The sequence below is a fragment of the Pseudopodoces humilis genome, chromosome 4 (genome assembly GCF_049639895.1).
Source record: "Pseudopodoces humilis isolate 2021_Gansu_Grassland_sample_001 chromosome 4, ASM4963989v1, whole genome shotgun sequence".
NCBI lineage: Eukaryota > Metazoa > Chordata > Aves > Passeriformes > Paridae > Pseudopodoces > Pseudopodoces humilis.
The window spans coordinates 40,653,488-40,676,627 of record NC_142203.1 but is presented as its reverse complement, the minus strand read 5'-3'; the positions used below and the strand labels follow the sequence as shown (position 1 = coordinate 40,676,627).

Here is a 23,140-nt window from a genome sequence, read left to right as displayed (position 1 = left end):
AGAAATCACAAGTCATATGATATAATTTTTCAGGTTTAAGATATGTTAGACTCACTACTGACAAAGGTCTTCCACTTCTTCCTTCTTTGGCCTTCTGCTCATTGACCAAAGGACACATGGATCCAGATATGAAAGGAATCAAGAAAAAATTATTATTCTCTTGATTCTCTGCTGTAATGAAGAGTTCTTGCATATCTGCTGACCTCAGGAGCAACATCCACATCAACAAAGCCACTGGGGTGAATCCAAGCTGTCTGCAAAGCCCATCTGGTTCCAGCAGGGCAGGCCACAAGACTGTCAGAAGGACAGCCAAACACAAATGACACCCAATATTTAAACATGGGAGAATTCCTCTAATAGTTATGGGAAATTAATGGCATCCATAATGAAGCAGGCCACAAATGAAATCTATAATAAATGAAAAGTTAATAATATGGTTTTTGCAGCTCTGGCAATTGCTACCTACAGCTATAAGTAAACTGTGTGAGATAGGACAGGAAATTTTAAAAAGGATTACAGAGAAGACAGTGAGGAAAATCAGGTCTTCTTGTTAGAAAATTTACTTTGCAGGTCCTTTCAAAAATTACTTATTCATTATTTCACAAACTAAGTTTTCTTTCTACATTTTCCTTTAAAGAACCAAAGACTTGACATTCCCTACATATTAAGGGTACTTCCCTCACTATTTCAAAGTTCCTCAACTGATCTCTATTCTCCAATTCCAATTTAGAGAACAAGAATAATAATTTTGTGCATTTTTACCTTTTGAACACTATGCTTGGGGCTGATAAGCATTTTCTCAGTTGTTAGAGGTAAGAAAAATAACAAGCAGTTGTCTCCAAATCTTAACCAGCACAGCAAGAAATGCAACCCAGCCTAATGGGTCTGATGAAATGCAAGATAAAACAAATTACTTACAAATAACATGGGCACAGAAACAACACCCAAGAACACAGGAACTAGATTAAGCTTGCAAACACCATCTGAGCAGTCAAGAAAATTATACTAAGCTTATTTATAATAACTCTTCTTAGAAACCTGGTTTTCAGGTTATCAGGCCACAATAGTTTTCAAAGAAAGCCTCCCCACAGGCTTTTTGCTTGTTTGCCTTCTCCAAGGGTAATTCTCAAATATCCTTGGTTTTCTTTTTCTTGCTAATTTAAGTCTAAAACCAAAGCCCTCTGTCTCAGATAACTTATTTTTTGTGAGTACATCCTGTTCTCTACAAACTAAGTATTAGATAGAAACTGATTTTCTTTTGTATCACCACAAAGATTTTCCAGGGACTAACCAGACACAACAATTTTATCAATGGTAGTTCTTTGATAAAATTGAAGAGAACAGCTCGATAAAATGATGCAGGTGATGATTTCATTTTTCACCATTTTGTGAAATGCAGTAGAGGCCCTGGAGCTATTCATCTGACCATGAACAGTGCTGGCCAGAACCTTCATACCAAACTTGTCAGTGAAAAATCCTGCTTCATGAGAGTACTATGAGACATTGTTCTTTCTTAAGTAATTGGCTGTTCAAGAGAAAAAAAAACAATCCCTTATAAATTAAATATTTCATCCTGGCATCATGCCTCATCAACTACACAACTGTATTGGCTCCATTTCAGTTCATTTTTTTCATGTCTACTCTCCAACACTGTTTTAATCCATTTTCCAATGTGGTGTCAGATTCTTGAGGTCTCCCATCCTGCTACACAGTGCTCATGGGCAGCTGCCTACACAGAAATGTAGCCACAGTCATTAGAGCAATCAGTGGGATGTGTGCACATCAGAGGCCATCAGCCATGGATGAACAGATTTCCCTTCTGTGATCCTGCCCAATATCCCCATTCACTTCTGGGACCCTGCACTGCAGAAGTCCTTCAGCAAATTAAAAATCACCTGTTATTACTTTGAGTTTGGTGAGAAAAGTAAGTTCAAAAGCACAGGATGGCCAGCAGAAACAGTAACTTCAGAAATATCTGAAGTGTGGCTAGCCACATTTACCCATTATACCATCAGCTAAACATGATAGCATAATAAACACTTTTCCAAGCAGGGTTGAGAGGCATGGCTGAAGGCAAGCTTGACCTGCAGAGCAATGCATAGTGCCAGTGAGAGGGTAGTTAGAACCATACCAACTCAGTCCAGGACCTAAATGCAGGTTGCTCTCACTACACCTGACACACACAGCTCTATCACATATCTATGTATACTATACAGTGCAAATGCAGGCAGATACATGTGTTCATGGACCTGCAGGGGAGCCATCCCCTTGGGAGGAGAAGGCATACTGCTGGAGACCTTTGGCATTATGTCTTCCTGAACTGGTGCAAAAGCTTGTTCCCAGATCAACCAACCTTGAAACATCTATTTCTAAAATGATAAATATGTATTCAAACACATTTGCAAATATTTATTTAGTATCATTTAAAAAAACAAACAAATAAAACCAACTAACCAAAAAACCCTAAAGAATCCCAACTGAATAACCAACCAAAAATATCTACCAGAACATTCCACCAACTCCAGAATCTAGTTGTTAAGAAAAATGTTTCTATACAAGACAACTTCATATGGCTTATTCTGTAGTGCCACAAGAGGACACTCTTGGAACAGTGTTTTTTCTTTTTAGTGAGGACAGGTGCTTTACAAGTTATTTTGTATTCATTGGTAAACACAGATTTCTGATCTCCAGCAACCCAGAAGATAAGGACATCTCTTCATATTCACTAAACCTTATTTAAGCTGAAATTTCAGGCAGTAAATAATAAATTTTGTTATTACAGCTGTGTTAAATTTTTAGATAAACTAACAGCTGTAGCCCCTTATTTAAGTTGCATTAACCTTGGTTGATAGAGCTTCTTAGACTCTGCTCGCAGTTTTTCTCTGAAATAATATAATGTGTTTTACACTTTAGTTACAATGTTGGAAATGTGCTGTTTCTGTATGTATAAAACTCTGGTACTAATATCCGTGTACCTTGTCTTTAATGACTAGAAGCAACTAGGCATGTATACTTTTTTTAAAAAATACAACTTGGGAAACAAATTTTGAGAAATATATAATTATGTTCTTAAAATTAGAAATTGTATTAAAAAGTATTGAAATAACTGCAGTGACCTTGCTTCACAATTATTTTAAAGACATTGGGTAAAATCTTTTTAGATGGAACAAAGAAAGTGATTACAATATGTGAATTGTACCTTAAAACATCTGAGGTGATGTACCCAATATTCCCTTTGGGACAAAAGTAAAAGAAAGAAATAAAATACCTTGCTTCTTTATAGTTAGCTCAGTGGAACAAGTGTTTACAACAACATGTAGAGTCTATCTCCATTTTGGTCTTTATATTACCTGCAGTAAGTCCTGGGGCCCGAACAAGAACAAAAAAGGAAAAATGGTGGAAGGATAAGTTAGCATATCCATATATCTTAACAGTGAATGATAGACTTTAAGACAGCTGGTGATGCTGGTTACGTTTGGGTTAAATGTGTTTCATACTTAACTTAATTTTAAAGTTTAAATGAAATTGAAAGATACTGTTATCCAAGCTGAGTAAGACTTTAACACATTTACCAAAATGGTTAGTTGTTTTTGGGGGAGGAGAGGGACCACAAGTTGCTATTCAGGGGTGATAAATTACTTCTAGCTTTGACTTAATCATGGCAGCAATTAAGTACGTGCAGGAGATCCCGATTGCCTGAGCCTTACCAGTGTGTCTGGCTGTGGGATATTCTGCTGAGACTGGTTTAGATCCTCCATATCTCTTCACTGTTTTTAGTTCAGTCTGATGCAGTACTTACCCTTAAAACTGCTTTTCTCACATTACTAGCTCATCTTTGATTCATTGCAGCATTTCCAAAAGGCTAAATCCACCACACACTCACCATAAACAGGAAGGACTGGGAAAAAGAAAACATGGAGAAACTCACAGTAAAACAATCCCTGAACATCCAGTTTATAGCTGATAAGACCACTGTGGTTTTTCTAATTTCTACTTCTTGTTTTATAGTCTATATGGGAGCCAAACACTTGGATAAATACAGCTGCAAATAAGATTATACTCCTCACTTTGTGTATCTTTGGAGAGAATATAAATACCATAATTATCAAGGCTTTCTCATGTACATTCAGAGTTTTAAAGTGTTTAGCTAGATGTGAGGTCTACTTTAACTCTCAGTAGTGATTTAGGTTTGATATATTCTTTTATTTTAGGTTGCTACTTTGTGATGCATTACTTGAGCTTCTTGTGGGGATTTCAGAGTTTTGCTGATGAATTTTTACTAAATGCACTTCTTGCTGCCCTGCCAAGAGAGTACTGATGACAACAGAAGTCAGTGTGCAAAGGAGAGCCATAAAGCCAAAGCTGTTACTCAGAGGCAGCAGTGACACCTGCCAAAATCTCTGAATCAGATGTTCTCTAAGGGTCCTGAAGTTTTATAACGTTTCTGAGAGTGCTATTATAGTATAATTGTGTATTATTGTGGGTTTTTCATAAATATAGCAGAGTATAGCTATATACTCTATATATATAGCTGCAATGCAAGCCATAACAATTTGCACATATTATACACTGTTACAGGCTTTAAGAAATTGCTCATGCTGTCCAACACAAAACATTCAGGAATAAGTTGTACGTCTTTTACAGTTCAGGGGATATGCAGAAGCTCAATACAATTGTTTGTACATTGAGGGTGTGTACTAAATTTACACCTGAGAGGTGCAAATTCTGAAAGCAGAAGAGAGGCTTTGGAAATGACATTTTGACAGGTGGAGCTCTGTGCTTTGTGGAGTATAATTGCCTAAACCAGAACAGCTAAGGAGACTTTGATCAGAAGAACAACATACAGTAGAAATTCTGTTTTCAGTTTCTGAGCTGCCTTCCCACATAAAACATGCCTGCCTGTGCTATTGTAAGGGCACTCAAAATAGCACAGCTATGGGGCACTATGACAAGGGCTGCTCAGACATTAAAAGATTAGTCCTTTCTCTGAGCACTAATAGCACTTCAGCTCTTTAGATATGTGATGTTTTGTCTCATTTCTGAGGTTCCAAAACAACTTTTTGGGAAAACAATGTGTGTGGGAAGGGGCAGGAAGAACCACTGGAGACGATGTCCCATACATCTGAGACTGCAAAATTGTGGGGATATAATAAAGGTTTTGAATATATAGTAAGTAACATTTCTGGTGAGCTGTCCAAAGAAAATACAAGTCAGCTATACCGGCTTAACAGTAGCTTGAAATTTCAAGAGCAAGTTAGATAGTTATGAAGCAAAATTGACTCAATCTGTTTTTCACCACCAGTTGATATTTACTTTGGTTTTGTGCCAGTTAACGCAGCAAAGATATTTCCCTACATTACCTTTTCTGTTACAGTTTCCTGTGGTTATATCAGGATCTCAGGCAGAAATGGCACCTGCCATGAGCCAGTGGTGACGATCACTGTGCTACTGAGTCGGGTGTATCCAGTGGTTATACACTTTCTGAGTGAGGATTACAGCTGTTTACTTAGCTTTCAAGATGAGGATTTAAGCAAACTTGGTGCTCAGAAGCCATTACTTTGGTTTTGGCTTTGCAGAAGTCCTTTTTTTCCCCATACCCAAAGTGTATGCCATTGTGTGCATACAGCTCTTTCTCAGGAAAGAAGAACCTGAAGATTTGAGAATCTGAAGATTTGAGAAAAACACATTAGATGACATTTGAGTTTCTATTGAGAGGTTTACTAAAAGTTAATTCAAAAGTTCCTGCAGCCCTATTTAAACTTCTCTTTAGGGAATTATTCATGTGCATAATACTGAAACACAGAAGACATTTTAAAATGGATTTAGAACTAGACTTTTCAGGAGACACTATATGCAGCCAAGTTTTCATTACTAATTTGATAAGATTTACAAATCTTATCAATGACAGCATTACAAATGAGAGGCTTTCCACATTCTTCTGTCTACAGTTTTTTCTAGAAATAGGAGCCCTATTCAGTAAACATATTTAATCATTCTTCTATCAAAGAAATACTTCGATATTTGAAATATTTTAATATTCTTTTCTTTGGAAAGAAATAACTATATAATTATTGTACATTTAAATATATATTTAAATCTTTATATATGATTAAATAGATTCAAATATACTTAATTACTCTTCAATCAAAGATATGCAATGTATTTTACCTGGATTTTTAGTCCATTTAAACCAGTGATGTTTCTTCATCTTTTACAATTAGCAATTAGTAGGTAATATTTGTTCATCTTGTCACTGACGAAGATTCTAGGGGGCCACTTTGCGTCTCCAAAGTATCTGCCATCTTGTGAGCTCAACAAACATTTCTTCAGTGAAATTAAAAGTGAGCTAATATGGGAAGGGTCAGAATGAAATAAATAGAACAGGTAATTTTTCAAGCACATGTTGAATTTTTATTTTTATAGCTACATTTTGTACTCTCCCCCTATATGATGCTGAAGCAGAAATAAATGCTTTATTGCTCTTCAGTGTAACACACAAGCACTGAGCTGTGGTTGGTTACAGCAATTGATGCATGTATGATGAGTGTGATGAGCTGTACCACAGCTATAAATTCATACTACATCCTTAAGCACCACAGGGACAAATAGTGTCCATGTTTTCTAGGCGTGAGCTACGAGACCTGTGGGCAAACTGTGAACCTTTGCAACAGTGCAAAATGTAATCACTGCAGGGAGTTCATCTAGCTGAGATGAACATCAATCACCTGCCTTAAGAGAAAGAAACTCCAAGAAAGATTCTAAATGTCACAGCAGCTCCCTCAGATTTCTGAGGATAAAGGTGATGAGGGAATCGCCCTTGTAAAGGGGCAGAATGAAAGACATAAGATTATGGGATCAGTCTTGTAGCATGGCATTTAACAGCTGTGACTGTTATCATTTAACTACCATTCAACTATTTTTTCTTTTTATTCTTGTTCAGGCCACAGGACTTACTGCAGATAACATAAAGCTGGAATCTTCACAGAGTGTCTCAGACATACTTTTTCCATATGATATGACAGCTTTAAGGAAATCTACAGCAAGTCTATGCAAACAGAAGAGAGAATTACTTCTTTTGGGATTTAAGCACAACAAAAGCCAACACAACCAAACAAAATGTTAAGAAATGTACCTTGACTTCCAGATGAAGTTTCTTGCCTTCCAGTGCTTGTGATACCCAGTTTGGTCAACATGTCTGCTGTCAAGGACCTGCTGTGACCATTAGCACCAAAAAATGCAGCCTGATTTCTTCAAATGCACCTCTGACATGACATTTCAGTGAGTTGTAATTTTAGAGAAATTTGTGTGATTGTTCAGAAAGAATTTGTGGCAAATGCTGAGTTTCTACCTGAAGTAAAAATAATTTGTTTTAGAATTTCATAACTTATAGTAGGGACTTCAGAATTCAAACAGTGTTGAGGAGGGTATATTTTATTCTTACATTAAAGCAGGAACGCTACCTCTTTTGAAGGCTGTATTACAATCTACATCCTTTTAACTGAAATAAATAGGTCTACCTGTATGTCGTGGTTTTAAAGCAGTAACTAAAAAATTACTAGAAGACTTACTTATTGTTTTGCTGTGAGATATGGATTAGAGCAAGAGCAAAACAGGCTTAAAACTTAAAAAAGGAATAAAGAAAGTTTATTAACAAAACTACAAGAATAAGAACACCAGAATAAACTTCCAGAAAACCCTTTTTATCCCCTACTACCCACCATTCCCTTGTTCACATGACAACATAGAGACAAAAAAACTTTGGAACTTTGGTGTTTAAAACAGTCCCAATTCCTGCTAGGGTCTTTTCATCAGTCTTTGTAGAGAAATAGAAGTCTTCTTCTGCTAATCTATGGAGTTTTCTACAAGAAAGCTATTTCTGTTATAGCTTTCTATTTTTCTGATGCCAGCTGCCCGGAAATCTGCCATCAGTTCTCTCCTTCCATTTCAAATCACTCTGAGGTGTGTTATGGGTCAATGAGTTTAGGGATGTTATTTTTAAGGATGAGTTACTCAAAGGCAAAAGTTCTCTTCATCTGTCTCTGTGGGCTTCCCTGGAAACAGTTTTCTCATTGGCTCTCAAGGCCTCAAAGCTTCAACTATTACTCTATCTCACTCTGTTCCAGCACCTCACTGTATCACAATTACTCCACCTTTTGCTCAAAATCCAAACTTTGATCACTCCATTCCTCCCAATATACTCTATCATGAGTTAAAGGAGTTTTTTCAAGACCTTACTGTCCATCTCCATAGCTTTAACAGAAAAATATTTCAGCTTATAAAGCATCTCCTTATTCTCTACCTTTTCTGAAGCTTCTTTTCTTTACTGTCTCTGATAGTTTATAAAGTCTCTTTACATGTTGATTACTCTCTTTTTCTCTTTCTGGATAAAAGGATTAATCTGCAAGTCTCATCTAAGTAATGAAAAGGTTAAAATCTTGCCCAGGCTTTGTAGATGGTTCTGTGACCTCTGCTGGAGCAGCGGCTGGAGCTGTCTGCAATGGAAGATTCTTCATGGCTGCTCTGGAGAGTGTGGTCACTGTCTCAGCCTGCCACAGGTTAAGAGCTTTTTTCTTTCTTTACTCAACAGTCTCTGGTGAATTCAGTCACAGCAAAAACTGCAGCCTAGCCAGGGACCGGCCTGGCCCGGCCAGAGCCCGGAGCAAGCCCCGCAGGCCCCATCTCCCGGCCGGGAGCCGCTGGGCCCAGCTCAGCCCCCGCCCGGCCGCATGGCCTGGGCAGGGAACGGGAGGCCAGCTGGAGCTCTGCTACCTTTCACAGCCAGGAAACAAAGAGAACAAGAAATTCTCAGGCTTAGGTCTTAAGGTGGTGTTTACAGGTTGATTTCACTTTTCAATGGTCAAAACTGCAGCCAGTTCTTAGAAATGACCGATAATTGGTCAGGAGAAAAGACTCCCATCAGTCACCAGCAGCTTCAACTTCCTTAGCTCTCAAAACTATCTTAAAGGTAAAGTCACCCCATGACACTGTACTATATAGTTCTGATTTTTTACATTTCAAATTCCCAGAGTCTATTTAGATTTTGGCACTCTCTATACAGTACATTAATATCTTCATCTAAATGTTTTATGTGCTCAGGAAGTAGCTTTTATTTCTCTTAGCTCCCCAGGATTATAATCAATTGCTTCATTGCAGACTGTACATTTCTTACCAAATACTTTTGCTCTATCAGAGCTCTAAACCAATTCAATGTAAGAAAGCACAGCTTTTGCTAAGTAACACTTTAGCCAGACCTGCCTCTGAAAGGTTGCAGCCATATGTCCACTGCCAAGGCCTGACTGTAAAACTAGCCTCTCAGTTTTCACTCTGTGTGTAGCCATTGTATCTCAGGACTCTGACCCACTCTTATGTGGTAACCAGGCAAACCAATAGTCTCTTGGTAAATGAGCCTGATGTCGTGTTAGCAACATCCTATTTTAAAGTACCTTTTAGTGTCTCACCAGCTGATGAATAAAGAAAATCATATTGAAAGCATTGTAAGAGTCGTAAGAAATCTGTACTGTATTATATAAGAAATATATATATATATATATGTATAATATATATATATATAAGAAATCTACTGTATTATTTTCCAAGTACTTTGTGAAAAAAGAAAAAAATATTATTTCTAGAAAATCTTTCCCCAGAAGAACTATCATAACTACAGAAAGCTTTTCTCCAGTGTAATTTTATTAGGGATTCCTGCCATCATATCAACATACAAAACAATCAGGATGTTGACATATAGAAATGTGAAATTCACTGTACAAAGATAAGGCTCAAGTTACAGGTATATTTTCCCCTTACACTCCATGAAATAAAACCATTTTTAATTCTTCCCAGAGTTGTGTTTATAAATGTTAGACAAACCACAAAATAGATTTCAAGTACATAACATTTTACAATATAATCCAAGCACAGACAGAAATACACAATACCTATAGACGCTCCATAGTCCAAGTCTGTCATCTTTACTATTAAAAAGCTGCTACTCTTTCTGAATGTGCCCAGCTCTATCCTTCTGTGTATGACATGGTCCTGGCCTTTAAGTTATAAGACTCTCATGACTTTTAGCTAAATTATTTTGATAGAACAGAGAACATCAGGAAGGAAAGGTGAGAATTTTAAAAGGCCAGGTCTGAATGGATGCACATGGTTAGTAAATGCAAGCACATGTGAACACACACTTGCATTTAACCCTAGATAAAACTTCACTGCACTGCACAATTTTTTGAGATTATGGTCTCATGCAACATGAGAAAATGAGCATCATAAAATGAGCTATTTTCTGACAAGAGTTAAATCAAGCACTAAAATACTCCTACTTCTGGGGTGCTGTAATTCACAGGGACAAGACTATTGTATCCAACCTTTTTTTTTTTTTTAAAGTGATTAGCAGACTTTCTAGGAGGTTGTATGGAACCATGTCGTCACAGTCCAGCGGGATGTCTGTTCTCACAGCCTTCGCCACTAAAAACAGCTTTTCTAACCCCTTTGTTTAGCAACAATGCAAATGAAGAATTTCTGGTTAAGACCAAATGTCTACCTTTGTTCACTCTCCATTTCTATTCACCTGAATGATTATTACCTTGTGGGAAAGGATCATTTAGCTGCAAGTAGCACAGGAAGAAATAGACATTAAATAACTAATCATTAATGATTCTTCTGGGAAACAGATTAGCAAGGACAAACAAAGACAATAAAAAAACACAGCTGTTTAATTTAGTCTTTGTTGGAGGGGAGATGAAGAGCAATCCAAAAGTTTTCAGCTGAGGAAAGGAACTCCTAAGCCCCGTAACTGTTCTACCTTTTAAAAACTGGAGATTAGAAGGGAAGGAAAAATCTTCTCTGAAAATTGCCATTTTAAAACTAGACACTTGCAAAGGCTTACAAGAGAAAACCAAGCAAAAGATATTCCCTGATATTGAAACTAAAGGAATTTATTCAGTAGGAATTAGACATGTGGTTACAATGTGTTAAATGTACATCTAATAAAATAGCCTCAAATATGTCTCCATAAATGTCTAAGCAGGAGAAAGAGTTTGAAGCCAAAATTCAACTTTCTTAATATGAATCAAGGCTGCACTAAAACTGTGGGAGAGGAGGAATAAATACTTTCTTGTCTTAAACAGAACCTCTGTGGTATATTTGAAGGCCTTCAAATGTTCTCAGCATTGACAAGATTTTACGTAAGTATATTCTCTAAGCTATATTGGAATACCTTTAGATATACAAATCCATGTTACACAAAACAGCATTAGATCTCGTAACTGGGCTCATAATAACAAGGAATGAGGATAAGTATGGTGCTATATGTGAAAGGAAGCATATTAGTATGCACAGAAAATATGTTGTCTTAGAGATTAGTCATAAGGGCATCAAGCATGAAGATGCATCTCTTAAAGTGTTTAAGCCTTTAACTGTGAGCCAGTAGATTAATTTTATATGAGCTGTACAGCCTAATGCTTTGCTTTTTAAAAGAAGTATGAAAAATTTATTCCTTTTTCACCTTTTCATGTTATTTATGGTTTTTAAAAGTAGCTCACTCACCTACTGATTTTTTTTTGGGTCTTTTTTTCTTTTTTTTTCTTTTTTTTTCTTTTTTTTTTTTTTTTTTGCTACTTACTATTATTGTCTTCCATTATGTACAATAATCTACATTTAGACTGAAGACTCAATCTTTCAATAAACGTACTTGGACTATCTTGTGAAGACTTTATACAGAACTGATAAAGTGGAAGACAATCTGACAGATAAGAGAAAGGATCATTTCAGTTCTGCTCACTTCCCCAAGCTTTGGAACTTCACTGCATTTCAGAAATTCTTTTGCATACTTGCTGTCATTTCACTTCCCACAGGTAGCCCCTACTGAACTTGAGTGAACTTTCTGTGTTTCCCAAACACAGTCCCTTTGTATATAGCTACATTAAATTAATTCATTCTCCAGCCATAGTTTAAAAACAAATAATTAGTAAAACACTAAAAACACCCTACATGCCCCTCTGCATTGCTCTTACCAATGTGTACATTTAAATAACATCATAAATTGCCTTTTACTAAAAATTTACCAAAATATCTTACACACATAAAAATGTAAAAAAACAAACAAACAGGAAAAAAAAAAACAAACCAAAAAACCCAGCATAAACATTGCTTGTATAGGCATTGGTTAGAAGAGATTGTTGCACTAAGGAGTATATTCAAAAAGTTTTTCTTTCAGTATCATCAGTTTTAGTATCATGGATTGAAAGGTTAAGGACAATGAAACTTATTGTGACCCTGTCTTATATAATGTAATAAATGAACTGGAAACCTGAAATGTATTATAAAATAAAGCTTCTTTTTGGTTATTGAGAGGTGACTGTATAAGCTGGTCACTAAACTGGCAATTTAAGTATGTAAAGGCAACTTAAGAACTGAAGAGTGTGTAATGAAAACCATACATGGAGTTATGAAGGCAGCTGCCAACAGATGGGCCCATGGGCATTATGGAAAGCTGTCACTAACTGAAACTTTGAATATAGCCCTTAGTTGTATCATATTCATGTAAAATTTAAAAGCTGCCCAGAATATCACGGATGAAGTTTATTTTGCAAGCCATCCACTGCCTAAGGGGGCAGTAATATTCAATATGAAACTGCTGAAACTCTGGTGTCTGACGGATTTCGTGAAGGAAAGAGATTTGAAGGTCCGACTCCAAGAGAACAAGGAAAAGGGGGAACACAAACAACAATAGTCCAAGGCCTACAAGGAAAAGTCTGGAGAAACTCTTCACAAAAGCATTCACCTCGATGTTGCCCATTAGAAAGTCATAGCTCCACCTCAGGGCTCTCCGAGCTTCTTTCAGTTCTTCCTCCTCTGCAATTAAAAATGCATTTTCATCTGCTTCAAGTTCCTCAAATGAATCGGTATCATCTTTCTCATTCTCTGCTCTTGGACAGGTATCAAAAAGCATGTCAATCTCATCATCAACAGGGGTGGGCAGCAAGCTGGCACTTGGATTGTATACCAGCTCTGAGATGGTTAAGGGTTCCTCGTTCATCTTCTCGTCCTGTTCAATGGCAAGATCAACATCCTTCCCAGTATCCTTTACTGGAGAGCTTGAGGTCACAGGTACTGAAATCTCCTCTTCCTTTGGTAGTTGGATACCTGAAAAAAATTAGATTAAAACAATGATACTAAATTTCTCACAGCCTGGTGCCAAAAGTCAGCCCTCCAACAGTATTTAACAGATATATGGAAAGAAGATTCTGCAATAACTTTGCATATTAAAATCAGACTGTACACTGTTATCAAAAACTGGAAAAGCTTTCTGAAAAGGACAGTATCTTTACAAAGCTGCAGTACATCAGATCTGCTTAAGAGGGTCCCACACAACTATGGATGATAATAGTGTAGTGCAAAGTAGAAAAGAGAACAGATTATTTTCTACTGGCAACCTGACTTCTGGTATAAATGAATACCTACTACATGTGCAAATTGGTACTCTTCGGTGAATAATAAACAACTACCAACTCTCATTGCTTTGAGATGAATGAGTATAGTAAGGTTATAGCTAAGGTTGAGAACAGAGCATGACATTAAAAAGAGACAATAGATGATCATGATAAATTGATGTTAACAGTAAAAAAGGCAAAAGGAGAGGAAGGTTAACATATGATATGAGGATTGGATATCATTTGAACAGGATTCTAACAGCCTCACCGATTAAAAAAGCTCCTTCTTGTGTCATTTTTTTTTTTTCTGCTCATCCAGTTTTTTAGCTCTTTTATCTCTCATCTAAATTTCTCCCTCCCCTTTACAGAGGAGACTTTCTTATGACACTGTTTTCTGCTCAAGCCCTTTCCTCTCAAAACTTACTCTCCTTTTTCCAGTCTATCTCTAACAGGAATAAATTTGCAAAGAAGTCTAGCTGTTTACAGCTACATCAAACCTTCAGTGACTGCTGTTAGTTGTCAGTAGCAGGAGCGGAAAGGAGGACAGTTGGGCACAAACCTGCCTTACAAAATAGTATTAAGACACCTCCTCATGGAAATTTCCCTTTTTTAAGTATTCAAAATGGCCCAGACAGATCTCTTCCTCTGTAATCTGTTATCTTTTCCCTGCTATCTAGACCTCACTGGCCATGCCTCCAGGTGAGGTTTCATATTTTGGCTAATTGACCAAAAACAATTTCTGCTTCCTTTCATTTTGTTGCTGAGAAAAGCAGCTTGGGTTAGTGTCTGATGTTTCTTCTTCCTGAGCTGGCTTGTCATGTGTTCTTGTGGAGACAGCACATAACCAGGGATTGAAAAGAGAGCAGGAGAGCTCCTTTCAGCAGCAAATGTGCATAGCTGAAATGAAACCTTGTCTTCAATAATTAGCTCAGTAATTTAATTAGTTTAATTTTTGTAAGTTTAATTTTACTTCCTACCTAATAATTTCTTGCCTCAACTACTGTGTCTTCTCTCATCACAGCCAATTTAGGAATTCATCACTTTTCAGCATTTTGTGCTGGAACTTAATTGTTTACACCAGTCTTTACACTAAGAAATATATCTGTCACAATCATCAAGAGGAGGACACAAACCAACTGAAGTGAGACAAAACAGTATATGAACACCAAGAAGTGAGAACAGATTTGGAGGATCTTTCTCCTAAGTAACAGAAGGTAATGCTGGATCATCAAACCATACACAGTTACTTGAGAGTACACCCATGATAAATTACTAAAGCCAAAATAGTTTCACTCTGGGACCCAGCATTAAGAATCTATACATATCTTTATATGTATATACCTATACACAAGCACTACCATTTGATTCTCAAATATGCTTTTCAATTATTCTTAATATGAGTAGGATTTAAGTTGAGCCACTTACTTAGACATTTCAAAATGGTTGAAAGCACCCAATTTTACTCTCCCAAATTTGAGAATCCTGGCCATAGGCCTCTCTATATCACCTTAGATGCAAGGTCAGTAATATATCTTCATCATGTTACTCATCATAGAGGACAGCTGCAGCTACCAGAAAGAAAGGTCACCCCAATTTATGATTCTTGAACCTCCTCTTTCTCCCCACAGTAAATTCCAGCTTGCATAAACTACACAGTGAACATGAACAACATACTAACTTTCATTAAAACTGTGTTTTTCTCAAATAACTGGCAAACTTCTGACTATGAGGTTAACCTGTTGATAGAAGGCAACAGAGGAGTCTTTTCAAGTCAGTGTTCTTGTTTCCTGAAGGGTTTGTATTAAAATTGTAGTGTGTTGCAGCTCTGATGTGCACATTAAATTTGCATTCCACTATAAATTTCAACTGCTAAAAAGAATTTTCTACTCCTTTATTTGTTATTTAAACTCATTAAACCAAAATAACTGCATTTTATATCAGTCAAATACTAGTGTAAATAAATATTTGAAAATTTAGAATGGACATTAAATGCTGCTTCTGCTGCAAGCTGATTTGATATTTTAAAAAATTAAATATATAAAGTTGTTCTTTTTGGTCCTTCATATTCTCTGTAGTACTACAACATTTTTTAGTGTTTTTAATGATGAAAGAACAGGCTATTAACCAGGGTCAACACAAGTGACTCCAGCAAAGTTCCAGTCATGTTGCAATAATAAAGATAAGTATGTCATGACATTCATATTTTGATGGTTTCAAAATATGTAACTGTAAAATTATTATGGCAAGCATAATTTACAAAGCTTATGCAGGCCTAAGAATATCACATTAGAGTACCAAAATTCCACAGTACAATGAATATTCCAGTAACACAAATTTAAGAGAGAAGAAAGAATTTGGATTTTTTACTTTTCAGAGAGAAAAGAGAGAGACAGTTATCTGAAATAACAAAATCAAGATAAAATTAAAAAAAATCCTCAAAATGTTCCAATGGAAAAATAGAATACTAAAGTTAAAGCAAGCCTAACTCCTAATTATTCTACAGCTCTACTGCAAATCCTTTCCTCCTATTCATACATAAAAATTATTTTGATACTACACTTATATGGCTATCATTTTATATAATTTGTTGGCAAGATTTTGAAAAGTCTACCGCCTTTTTAACAATAGCTAAAATTTTTATGGTGTTCAGATTTAGAGGAGTATGAGTTGAGAATTAAATTACATTTGTGAAGAACCTCTTCTTTCCAATTTTTACTTTATATTCTTACTGGCAATTTGCTTTCCATGAATCAGAAACTTCTAATAGAGATTATTGGAGTATCAGGTAAATAAACTCAGGTTTGTTTCTTGTATTTCCACAGCAAAGGCTTGCTACACTCTTCTGGCAACTGAACAAATTTTACAAAGCCAGAGATCTCATTATCCTGGGTGAAACTCAGTACTCCCCTTCCACCAAATACTGTGATTGCTCCAAACCAGGAACATGAACCTCTGAATAAGACATGAGATTACTGTGGTCATCTGCTGTGAACATGAACGTGCAAGAGGTCTGGCATAAAAGTTGTCAGCTGCTAGTATTTCTACGGAGGCCAAAACCAGCAGCTGAGGATTAACAAAATGAGGGACAGCTCTAGCTCCACCATTCTTAAGAAGCTGCAGTTGCTAAAAGTACAGCACCTCAGAAAAATGTATCATCTGCTTATTAAAAAAATCAGTTCACACATTGTCTGCTGGGCAGATATCCCACACATGGCTTTTCTTACTAGAAAATTGTATATTGTATATTGTAGAAAGGAACAAGTGTGAATATACCCACATTTTAAGGAAAGAAATGGAAAATTAGATATGGTCCAGAAAGAACACTGCTAGTAACATTTCATACATGCATGTAAACAAAAATGGCCAGCGAGGCTGCAATTAGGAGAAATCCTTCCTGTCTTTTTCACTTCTTCCTCTAGGAATATCATGTATCCTTTGTTTATTTTCCATGTGGACAAAATTCATTTGTACTATGAATAGAATGACTCTTCAGAGGGAAGGAGAAGGTGATTTTCTCACATTCAGGCAAAATGCCTGAATGTCACAAAGAAAATGTAGAAAAAGGAGACAAACTCTAGAATTACATTGAACTTAAATATTTCCCTACACAGGATCTATGTCAAGCAGGATTTGCATCACAGCCAGAGCTCCTGCCCTCAGAAATAGGTGGTCACAGATTTGTACTATACCCATATCCCATGCCCATAAAAGACACCTGTTATAGCTTTGCAAGGAGAGTTAATCAATGACAGTTTATAGAAACTCCTTTTTAGGCAGTGACCTGCCTTTCCTGCTGGCCATTACTGTTTGCTTTAGTTTAATGGGAACTTCTAGAAAGGAGCAAAGCCCTGTCCCTGTTGCCAGTTGGTACAAGTTGCATGTTTTGTGGCATTACAACTTGCCTCCCAGCTATGTTGTGTCATGGTGTTCAATGTCACGGCTAGTACAGCCACTGAAGGCTGCTGCTCTACTTTTCACACCCCAGAAAGGGCACCCAAGGCACCCAGAGGCAGAAGCAGAACAGAGCATACCGCACAGTGGGCATTCTGGGATGCCTGTCTTCAATTTCCCTTTGGCCTGGAGGTAGCTCAACCCAGAGTTGTTGATCCCCTTCCAGAAACAGGAGTAAGCAGCAATAGGACAGAAGGAAGCACCAGGGAAAGACAACTGTGGATCATGGGAGCAGGAGTGAGAAGGAAAGATACACCTGTCAGCAGTTCAGAAAAAGAAGGACCTGGTGATGGGACTGCAGTGACTCAGTGCCCAGCACGCCAAGGACAGTGAAGCGGAAAGAGCAGAGCACTGATGTAAAATCTTAGCACCCCAGCAAAAGGGCAAGTGGGACATTTCAGCATTCCCACTCAGATAGGGTGTCCCCTCCTGGCACAAGTCAGCCTTGTTCTGAGAGGGTCGCAATGGGTTCTCCCAAGGAGTTATGTCCCACGTTAGGAGTCTTGCACAGGCTACCTCCTGTGCTTTGGTGCTGGTATACATGTTTTAAATGCTGATATATATATATTTATATATTTTTCTTTTGCATGTGTACTTTAAAAGGAACAACATCTATGAACAGTACAAAATCAATGCGTTTAAGAACTAATGTAGTTCTGACATACAAATCTTATGATTGGTGTCATTATATTAAACCAACAAGATGTCTTGCATCTATTTGGAGCCGATATTTAACCTCTGAGATGTAAGAATACAAAACACATGTCAATAATAATGTTTTTTCAATTTTGCTACTGTTTTTGAATCAATGGAATTAGGTGCATTCTCATGGTTCTACTGTTTCCCCTGAGTGGTGAATTCAAGAAACAAAGATAATCAGGAGCTGTTGCTACTCAGAGACAAATCAATGCAAGAAGCAGTTTCTCCTGTATCTGCTGCACCTGTTTCTGATTTTCAGATATCAAAAGAGTAACAATATTCTAATCTTTGCCAGAACATTTTCAGCTAATTCTTTGATTAAAAACTGATTTCTGAAATAAAGACTCAATACAAAGATTTTATAAATGTTATTAAGAATTCCACTTATAGGTGTCCAAATATCAAAAGCAAATGGTACTACAGAAACAAGGAAAAACAATTTTTAAAATGTCTTATGAAATTAAGGAAATGGACATGTTTACTGACAGGGGAGGCAATGGATCTTTGGCAAAGGCATTTATAAAAAAATCACCACTTTGCTGTCCAAAGCAATACTGAATGCTTTTTGTTCTTTGGGTTGTACTCCTCTTGTGTGCAGTAAAAAGGGAAATAAATCAGACTCTGCCCAAGCTCCACCTTCCTCCACCAGCCTTAGTACTATTATTCAGTATATGAAATTATTTAGTATCTAGAAAAATAAACCAAAGAAAGTTACAATCTGGAAAACTGAAGTAAAAAGCTGAGCTGTCTCAACTACTGCATTCAGCTCACATTCAAAATCTACTACCTTCTAGTTTAACAACCATTTAGTTTTGTCCCAAATTACTACAGTTTCGAAGTATTTCTCCATGCCTAAGTCCCAGAAAAATACAAAGACAAAATTCCAGTCCCTCATTTGTTACCAATTAACAAACAAATTTTCTGTAAGACAGTACAACAAATTTATATTTTGTCTCATTCATCCTTCATTTGCATCTTTGTTCTTGTCAGTAATTCGTCCTTATTCTCTGCTGTACATGTAATTTACAGTACAGTTCCTTTCCAAGAGACAACTATTAACATAAACTAGGGTAAGAGGGTTAAAAAAAGAGTTTGAGTAAAATAAATGTAAATTTACCAGCCCTTCTGGCTGTGATCTTGGAGCCATGCCGCAGTAAACGAATGCACACTTCCTTGTTGCAGTGGTTAACCATCCGCAAATGAATGCTTCTCTTGGTTTGGATTTTTACAAGACATTTCACCATTTTGACTATTAATTCCTCTTCTCAAAGTCTTGTAAAAGCTCTAGCCATACCAGCTTTGACCTTTTATTAAGTTCCCACTGAGTTTAAAGAGACTAACACAAGTCGTTCTCAATGAATCAAATTACAAGCTTCTAACATGCCCAACAAAAATATCCCAGCAGGGAACAGAACCAGAGGTTATTTTTAAACATTTCCAAATGCCTCATAATGTACAATACAAACTTTCACAGCACACATCTCAGTTAGCAGTTGCTAGCATAACAGCTGAACCACACACAGAGGCATAAAAATATCTAAGGCACCAAAACATAGTGCAGTTAAAAAAGAGGCCAGCATTCATAGTCCCATTATTTTTCTAAAATGCTTTAATATGCCAGTAATGTCAGTTCCCATCACTGCCTGGAAATTATTTGTGAAACATCCGGATACAATGGAAAAATCCTATCCTGTGCTTACAAACCTTAGTCACAAAGCAAACCAGTGAGACAAAAACACGTTAATTTCTAGCCTGGAATGAAAACTGTCCATCCCATGTAAAAACAAGGGCATAAAATTTCTAAGTCTGGAAAAAAAAATTCTCTCTTTACATATGAGCTTCAGCTCCTGCTTGAGGACAATTGTTGGACAGATTCTTATCCACCAGAAAGAAGTGTTGTTTCAGAAGGCTGGGCACTTCCCTGCTCCTGTCCAGCAGAGATATACAGGTTCCCAAAAAAACCACGATGCACCTATGTTGGCTGCTGATAACTTGCTCCAGCTGGGAGCTGGAAGACATAACATCACAGTATCCTAGTTGGAAAGAAACTCTTCTCACCAAAGCCACAGGGAAGAAATAAACTGGGAAGAGTACACTGGTGGGGATGTAGTCTGTCACTTCCCAGAATACTCATCTGTAATGTCTATGACATGTTGTGTTGAGTCTTCATTACCTGATGTCCTTGTTCTCTTTGTACCAAAAAAATTCAGTGATGCACGCAAATATGTGGGAGAGAGGAGTAGAAGAGGGAGTTCTGCAAATACTTATTTTACACACAAATATTTCTCTCATAAAGGACATCTGCTTCAATTAAGGTTTTGGAAAGCATCTTTATGGTGGCTCCCGCACAGCCTCTATAGTACAAATATCCAGCAGAGGTCCTGTTTACTCCTTCCTCTGCCAGAGCAAAGATTTCTCTCTTCCTTTCCTTCTCTGCAAGCACTTTCTTGTGGGTGTGAGGAAAGATCAAGTACCCCTTCACCTCCTATCTCCATTTTGTCACCCCTTCAAAAGTAAGACTCTGTCCTCTTTTCTCATTTTTATTCTCATAACTGTTGTAGCAACCAAACAGGGTCATTAAATTCTAACTAAAAGGGGTTGGCCCTTCATTGTGTACATGGCTACATAAACTGGAAAGCAGTAATTCTTACAAAAATCTAACCACTGGTGTATTCAACACATAAAGGAAGGCCTCAAGTGTCAGCCAGACATGGTCATGAAAGATTTCCAACATTTGAAACATTTCCAAATGCTTTGTAACACACATTGCAAACTTCCACAGCATCCATCTCAGCTAGCAGTTGCTAGCATAACAGCTGAACCACACAGAAGCATAAAAATATCCAAGGCGTCAAATCCTAGTACAAGAGGAAAAAAGGCCAGTGTGTTCCTGCATTCTGATGTTGAGAAGTAAAATTTATAATTTATGTTTCATGTGACCATGCTTATGCAAAAGAGAAATGACCGTGTTAATTTCAAATCGCTCCCCCTGGTTTTTTTTACACATAACTAAGGGAGAAATCTTAAAATCTTACAACTGACTCAGAAAGACTCTGACTCCTGGTCTATACTAACTCTCAGCAAGAGACTATATAAAAAAGATTAATATAGTTGTACCTACAAAAGCTCCATATGCCTCTCCTCTACAACCAAATCTTACACTGCTGAGTACCCTCACAGACAATTAGACTGATGGTAGCAGGTGTGTGCTCATTTCTGTGCATAGAATCATTAAGGTTGAAAAGTCAAGTCTGTTAACCCAGCACTGCTGTGCTCACCACTAAACCATGTCCCCAGGCACCACATCCACACACCTTTTGAATGCTTCCAAGGAAGTTGATTCAGTCATGTCCCTGGACAGTTGGTTCCAATGTCTGACCATCCTTTTGGTAAGGAAATTTTTCTTATATCCAAACTAGACCTTCTCAGGTACAACATGAGGCCACTTTCTCTTATTATCTGGGAGGCAAGAACAATCCCCACCTGGCTGCACACTCATTTCAGGGAGGTGTAGAGAGTGATAAAGTTCAGCCCAAGCCTCCTCAAACAACCCCAGATCCCTCAAAAGTTCCTCATAGGATTTGTGCTCCTTTCCCTTCATTCACACTAGTGTCCTTCTCTGGACATTCTCCAGCCCCTAAATGTTTCTCTTGCAGTGAGTGGCCCAGAACTGAATACAGGATTTGAGATGCAGCCTCACCAGCATTGAGTACAGCTCAGTTTCTCTCCATGTGTCATTTAACACATTACGTTTCTTGTAGTGCTGCTATGCAGGTTCTGTGGCTGCCTTCTTTCACTGTCTGATTTTGATGAACTAGATTACTGCCTGTCCTGATCACTTGGCAACTGTTTTGCAGGTGGTGGTCCATTGTCTGTAGATTTTCTAGCACGTGATGATATCACAGCTTCACTTACTTGAGTAGACTATTTTTTTAAAAAAAAAAGACAAAACCATACCTCTCCAGTCACCGGATATTAATGTGGTTTTGACAAAGTGATGAAAGCTTCTTTTCAGTCACTTGATACCTCTGTGCTGAGATTTCATGCATGAATTATTGATCTGATAACATTGACTTTTGCCTTTGGAACAACAAAAATGAAAGTATGCTTCACTGGGCTGAGACATATACAGAGATATACAGAGTTTCATGTCTGTAGCACACTAAAAGGAATTTCCCAAGGCAGTTGTGTCAGTCTCAGGGCTGGATGCCTCTCCTCTCCCCACCTCCTCCTCAGGCCCTTACCCCAACACAAGAACTTGGTTAACCCTCTTGATGTGCCACTCAAAGTTTGAGTCAGGCAATAACAGGACAGTGCACAGTTAAGGGGTTTTTGTTTGGGTTTGGGTTTTTTGTTTTAATTTGGTTTGCTGTTGTTATTTGGCTTAGTTTGGTTTTCTTCTTGTTTAGAATTTATTTACTATTTGTTTTGTTTTTAACTCTTTCTCCCAGTTGCCAATCACTGGTATGATTTGTGCTGATGCAAGGGAGAAGGTGGGAATCCACAGAAGTGGATGATGGGAAGAGAACCAGCATCACGGTTGGAGAACTGTGAGATCAGTTCAAGCTGCAATTTGATAATATAGCCAAGTTTTCTGCAGGAAAAGACTGTAACAGTCTAAATACTGTTAGCTTAGCAGCTGGTGATACTTAACAACATATAAAGTATGTCGTTAAATACCACCAGCAAACATGTCTATTAGCTCATCAAAGTAACAACAATCTGTCTAACATAAAGGAAAGATAATTTTCAAACTTACATAACACAAACATTTAAAACATGCACTGTATGGTGAGCATACACCAGTAAGTCACCAGTTTCCAAAAATGGATTTCATTGCCTAGAGTGGTAAGTGTGTTTAAAGCAAGGACATGTGGTTATATCCAGCTGTTGTTACTCTACAGTGGTGACAAGTGCCCAGAGGAAACACAGCGGTGGCACTTGGCTGCTAGAAGGCAAATTCTCAGATACATGTATTTCACAGCAGAGGTAAACAAGTAGCTGTTAAAACTAACAGCTGCTACTACTAATTATAATAAGGTATGCATACAGAC

The 23,140-nt window shown here is 37.4% G+C and overlaps 1 protein-coding gene across 2 annotated transcripts in view; it reads right to left on the bottom strand.

The window, feature by feature from the left end:
* Positions 1–9,783: 9,783 nt before the first annotated feature.
* FRMD3 (FERM domain containing 3) overlaps positions 9,784–23,140 on the bottom strand; it is a 138,936-nt gene continuing 125,579 nt past the window's right edge. For both annotated transcript variants that reach the window (XM_088054113.1, XM_005522637.2), the window contains exon 14: positions 9,784–13,149. In XM_088054113.1, coding sequence (XP_087910239.1) covers positions 12,554–13,149 — 596 coding nt within the window. In that variant the 3' untranslated portion in view covers positions 9,784–12,553. The remainder of the gene's footprint in view (positions 13,150–23,140) is intronic.